Source organism: Populus trichocarpa, chromosome 4 (assembly GCF_000002775.5).
Source record: "Populus trichocarpa isolate Nisqually-1 chromosome 4, P.trichocarpa_v4.1, whole genome shotgun sequence".
Taxonomy (NCBI): domain Eukaryota; kingdom Viridiplantae; phylum Streptophyta; class Magnoliopsida; order Malpighiales; family Salicaceae; genus Populus; species Populus trichocarpa.
The window spans coordinates 17,459,010-17,465,158 of record NC_037288.2 but is presented as its reverse complement, the minus strand read 5'-3'; the positions used below and the strand labels follow the sequence as shown (position 1 = coordinate 17,465,158).

The window sequence follows — 6,149 nt, the reverse complement described above, 5'->3', positions numbered from 1 at the left end:
ACGTTACTTTCTCCGTACCTTTTAGAGTAATGCTAAAAGTAATAATAATAAAGACAGTAGAGGGGAGACTTGACCCTGGGAAGTCACGACCCACCCCACTACAGGGGCTCTCATCCAAACTTGACGACGAAGACTTGTATTTTTCACCGGAGACCAAATTGTGGATGAACGAACATTAAGAACTGGAATGGTTTACAAAAGACGTTCGGGTGGAATTTGCCAATTATATTTCTCATCCGAAATTTTACAGAAGATCGCTGGAACACTAACAATGGGGGCTGATGATGCAAACTTTTTTCGAAACCCTACTTCACAAAAAATATTTTTACAATTAACATCGTGCGAGTCATCCTAACCACATTAATTATCAGACACGCATGCATGAAGAAATCTTAATTTCTTACAAAAAATTAAAATTCCTCCAGGCAAAACATAGATCACAACAAACACATAATATTTTTCGCATCTACGAGAAAAAGGAGATCCTCAATATGAAATTCCAACCACGAAATTGCTTGGAAATCGAGACTAATAAAAAGTTAGAAAGGCATTGCTGCATCAGTTGACTGAATAATCTCATTTCAATAACTGAATATTTTTTTTTTTTTTAGTTTAACGTGGGTGTCCGAGTCAGCTTGCGCGTACCTTGACTAATCTCACGGGCCCTGAAGTTAACGATCATGTAAGTCTCTAGTGACCATTATATGAGTAACCACATGGCTCGAACCTGAGACCACAGAAGGAGCAAACCTCTTGATTCAAAGCTTTTATTACTGGGCACCATCTAGATGATTTGAATATTATTTTTTTTTTAAAGAAGAAGAAGAAGATGGTTTCGGTACTGTGAAGCGTGGAAATCAAGACTAATAAAAAGTTCGAAAGGCACTGGTGCATCAGTTGACTTCAGTTGAATTTCACACACACACACACGCAACAGAATCGAAACTGCTCCGCTTCTTATTTAAAACGTTGCAAAAACCATTGAACTCCATCCTTCACCCCTCCCCTCCCATTTCTTTGTCCCTTCCCATACCAAACATGGCGTTTTCAATCCTCATTTTTCTCTATCTCCTTCAATCTTTCAACCTTGCAAGTAAGTTTGAATTTTGATTATGTTTTTGGCCATTAGAAGACATAAAATTAAAAGGGGCACCAATTTGGGTTTTGTTTTTTTATTTTTATTTTTTGGTCACAGGCTCAGAGTCTTTTATCGGGGTCAATTATGGTCAAGTTGCTGATAACTTGCCATCACCATCTGCCACAGCGAAGCTCCTACAATCAACTGCTGTACAGAAAGTTAGGCTCTATGGTGCTGATCCGGCGATCATCAGAGCACTAGCCAATACTGGAATCGAGATCGTTATTGGTGCGGCAAATGGAGAAATCCCTGCTTTAGCTTCCGATCCCAATTCTGCAACTCAGTGGATTAACTCGAATGTCTTACCTTACTATCCTGCTAGCAAGATAATTCTCATCACTGTTGGTAACGAGGTCATATAACATTAACACTATCACAATTCTTAATTTTTAAATTATTGATTTCTTATGCTCAATTTTTATTTTATGAGACACTACGAATCTAGTACATGCACGGTTAGAATTTTACAGTCTTGACATTGCTTTTATAGTGAGCTAAATTATGCAGGGTATTGATGTTGACAGGTATTGTTATCAAATGATCAAAACCTGATATCTCAGCTTTTACCGGCTATGCAAAATATGCAAAAAGCACTTAGCTCTGCCTCGCTCGGTGGCAAGGTTAAGGTCTCCACCGTGCATTCCATGGCCATACTGTCTCGGTCCGACCCGCCTTCTTCAGGTTTGTTTAACCCAGCTTATCAAGACACTATGAGAAGGTTATTGCAGTTCCAGAAGGACAATGGTTCGCCCCTTGCCGTTAATCCGTACCCGTTTTTTGCTTACCAGAGCGACCCGAGACCGGAGACTTTAGCTTTTTGCTTGTTTCAACCCAACTCGGGACGAGTTGACTCGGGTAATGGGATCAAGTACATGAACATGTTTGATGCCCAGGTAAGTACATCTAAGTTCTTTCTTATTACTTGGAACATTTGCAGTATTGCTGACTTGCTGGTGTGGTGACTAGTCAATTTCGGCCGTGCCTGCGTTACACGCAGTGAAAAAAATCCACCACGGGTATGATTGGGCAGTGGCTATATATACATAAACGCGCATCCAACATTTAAGTTTTGATTGAACTTACTTGTAAAAACAATTAAGGTTGGCGTACAGAGATAATCACTTGAAGATCGTCTGTGATCTAGATAGATGTGGATTACGGACGGCTAGATCGTTCTTAACCGAGACTCAGGTTAAGCTCCGTCTCGGAACCTTGTGGGGGGAGCTGTCGCAATGTTCGCAGCTCCCAGCAACAGTCCTCTAGATTTATTGGGTTTGGTAGAGGCTCAAAGACACATTGACATGTGAGGTCGATAAACAAAAGGGTACGGGACAGGCGTGTGACATACCCTTTTGTCACGAATTGACGTGGGAATTCATGGGGGATTAGATTCTCTGTGCCTGAGTTAGCTTTATGCCTCGCAGCTTTACAAAAGGTCTTGAGCAATTTCGATCACTTAGCATTGGTTAAGGCTGTGTCCTTTTCATCTGCAGAAAAAAATGATATTTGGTGAAAGAAATTTGGAAAGCATGTATTTGTTCAATGACTTAATGGAGAGCATCTGCAAATAATTCTTTCTTCTGTTGTATGCTCTTGCTTTTTTGGTGAGATGATTGAGGGCACTGAATCAGTGAATTGCACTGATGTGACTTATTGTGCCTGATGACAGGGTGGCCATAGCTATGATTTATGCTCTGATCCTTCCAAGATTTGAATTATTGGGAATGTAAAAAATGTTGGCTAATTTGATCAGGGAAACACCATATGTGAACATTATAATCATATTACTAGAATAATTGTTGAAGTTGAAATTATTAGCTCATCCATTGTAATTTTTGCATCTAATATGGAACACACCTGGGGTTTGCTAGTGTTTGAATTGTGGCTATGTAGATAGTGCATTCTATACTGATATATAGGTTCATAACTTTTATAATCCATCAAGTGGGAGCTTAAGCCCTTAATGATCAATTCTTTGGTTCACTAAAATGATTTTAATCAGTTCTTGAATTGGAAAATGAATTGCAGGTTGATGCCGTAAGGTCTGCCTTAAATGCTATGGGATTTATTGACGTAGAGATTGTGGTTGCTGAGACTGGGTGGCCTTACAAGGGTGACAGCAATGAGGTTGGACCAGGCATCGAGAATGCAAGAGCTTATAATGGCAATTTGGTTGCTCACCTCAGATCAATGGTTGGAACTCCACTAATGCCTGGAAAATCTGTAGATACATATATCTTCGCCCTTTATGATGAGGATTTGAAATCTGGTCCAGCTTCTGAACGATCATTTGGCCTTTTCAAACCCGACCTTTCGATGACATATGATATTGGTCTTTCAAAGAGTAGCTTGGTAAGACAATCTTCTTTTTCTTCAATGCCTCGACGATGTTTCTTTTGGCAATCTACTGTGAAAGCTGCTGTTATGGTGACACAAACCTGCAATTCTCACACAATTGAGGAGTTTAGAAAATACCAGGACCCTGAAAATCTAACCCAGCTTAGTCCTATAGCATCATGATGCGTGCTAGTAAATTTATGGTAAAGCTAGTTATCACTAACATGATCAATATAAGGGAGAGGGAAGCATTTAAAATCAACTTTTACTAAAATAAACAAGGCATGGTGGAAATGTTGTTTAAATGCCGTTAGTTTGATATTCTTGATTTGTGGTTCCTAAAATCCCCCATTTGGTCTTTTTCCTCAGCCTCCATCTACACCAAAAACTCCAGTGACTCCGTCACCGAAGCCAACAAAAGCAGATTGGTGTGTGCCGAAAGCTGGTGTTTCCGATGCTCAATTGCAGGCAAGTCTTGATTATGCCTGTGGACAAGGCATAGATTGCGGTCCCATTCAACCAGGAGGTGCCTGTTTCGAACCAAATACTGTTGCATCCCACGCTTCTTATGCCATGAATCTATACTACCAGAAGTCTGCAAAGAATCCATGGAACTGCGATTTCTCAGAAACAGCTACACTCACATTCAAAAATCCTAGTAAATCTCATTTCAACTCCAAAGCTATTTCCTTGCATATATACTTGCAATTTTAACTGCAGAAAATAACCACATCATGGTTCCTAGCTGAGCATCTTCTGACTTAAAGTTGGATGGTGTCGTAAAGCAATTCCATAGCACTTGAATGAATAATCTAGAAATCATTAGGTGCCAGCTCTTATATAATGAGGTATGCTGTAACGAAAAAGGCGGTACTCTCCTCAATGGGTCACCTCCATATTAGTATGTGATTGGAAATGTAAAAGAATAATAGCTTTTGGTTTTTATGGCTGCTTATGCCATTAGGAATATAGAAGGAAGAACATTAGCTTTTGATTCTTATGGCTACTTTGAGGCTTTTGAAATGCAAAAACAAATATACTTTTTATGGGTTCAGGTCCCCACGTTACCAGAAATCTTGATCTTGTTGCGGATCATATTCTCTGCCTTGGAATTATTGTTATGCTTCTGAACATATCTTCTTTAATTGTTAGGTTACAATGGCTGCACCTACCCTGGTGGGAGTGCCTGAAGATCAGGAGGAGGTTCATTTGGGTATCAAATAAAGAAGTTGAGTTGTTTTTATATCTGCAATTGTAAATGCTTTCTCCTTTAATAGGGCAGCATTGATCCCTCTCTTTCGCTCTCTCTCTCTGTTCTCATATGATCTAATACTGTTTAGGTAGCAGGAAGTATGTCTAGGACTGCAATTATGTTTAGAGGAACTTTATAAACTGTCACATGGTTTCCGTACCATTTTTCAAATATCCAACTATGTAATCCATCATCCGTGACTGTTATAGATCCTTTCTTCGTTTTCTTTCCCGCCGGCCTGTTGTGATCAGGAGCCCATATGGTTTTGTGAAGAAAATGTCTTTGCTTGGTCCTCTTCTCTCTCAATGATAAGCACGATTTCCTTCGCATTTCCATGGAAGGATCTGGGTTTGGTCTCCCATGCAGCATGTTTGAAACATCAAGGATCTGGCAAGAGTTGATTTCAGTTCTTTAGATTTGGCCATATCTCGTGTTTGGAAATAATTGTTGAGCCCAACTACTTAAGAATTCGTACGGGAATCTTACCTGTTAAATCGCATGAAACATGGAAGGAGGTGTGGTTTAGTCGAGGAATTCTGACATGAAGACCGTTGAAATTCGCAGTACCTAAACTACCCCTCAATACAAGAATCTCACCCGCACACAAACCTTTTCTGCGTACACGACTCGCTTCTCCACGACCACTCTCCTGTATGTGCTCGCATGTTTATTTTGTGTTTTAAAATATTTTTATATTTTTATTTATTTTAATTAATATTAAATTTTTAAAATATTTTAAAATTATTTTGATTTATTAATATCAAAATTAATTTTTAAAAAATAAAAAATATTAAAATTAAATAAATTTTTTTTAAAAAAACAACAACAATCATATTTTCAAACTTGTTGCAAGACGATTTGAGCTTTTCTCGTCTTGGTTTGTGCTTGGGTGGCGGTAAAGGAGCCCATGAGGAGGAAAATCCAAATTGGTGGTTGGGCTTGGGTCCAAATTGATAATTCATGACAATTTTGTTTACAGTGAACATCACCAAAGTACATGGGTTTGACATCTACCTCTCCCAAGACCAGACCATGAAAATGTAACTACTGGTATACAAGCTCTTCGAGACTACCACATGGATTTTCAAACAGAACAGGAAGAATGAGAACACATGTTATACGGCGTGTCAAACCGATCCAGTTTGACTATGGGTGGCCCTCAATCGACCGACTTCTTTTTCCGGCGGACTTTGTAAAATGGGCTTCTGTAATTTGACCAAGAACAAATATTTTTTTATTTTTTTAAATTAATAAAGTATTTTTAAATGCATCAAAACAGAGTACGGCCATTATATTCTCGCGATGACGATTTGATATCCATGAAATATTTTTCCGGGGGAGAATTGTTGAACTGGTATTTTGTAGACTGGTTCTTCTCAATGATTAGCCTAACCAAGGCCTCTCTGCTTCTGGAACAATTCG

General features: G+C 39.0%; 1 protein-coding gene across 1 annotated transcript; it reads left to right on the top strand.

The window, feature by feature from the left end:
* Positions 1-913: 913 nt before the first annotated feature.
* LOC7461212 (glucan endo-1,3-beta-glucosidase 7) lies at positions 914-4,958 on the top strand. Its single transcript, XM_006384443.3, has 6 exons — positions 914-1,093; positions 1,196-1,491; positions 1,663-2,031; positions 3,167-3,490; positions 3,845-4,133; positions 4,628-4,958. Exons 1-6 carry the CDS (start codon positions 1,039-1,041, stop codon positions 4,663-4,665), a joined length of 1,371 nt encoding a protein of 456 aa, XP_006384505.1. The 5' UTR covers positions 914-1,038; the 3' UTR covers positions 4,666-4,958.
* Positions 4,959-6,149: the final 1,191 nt, after the last annotated feature.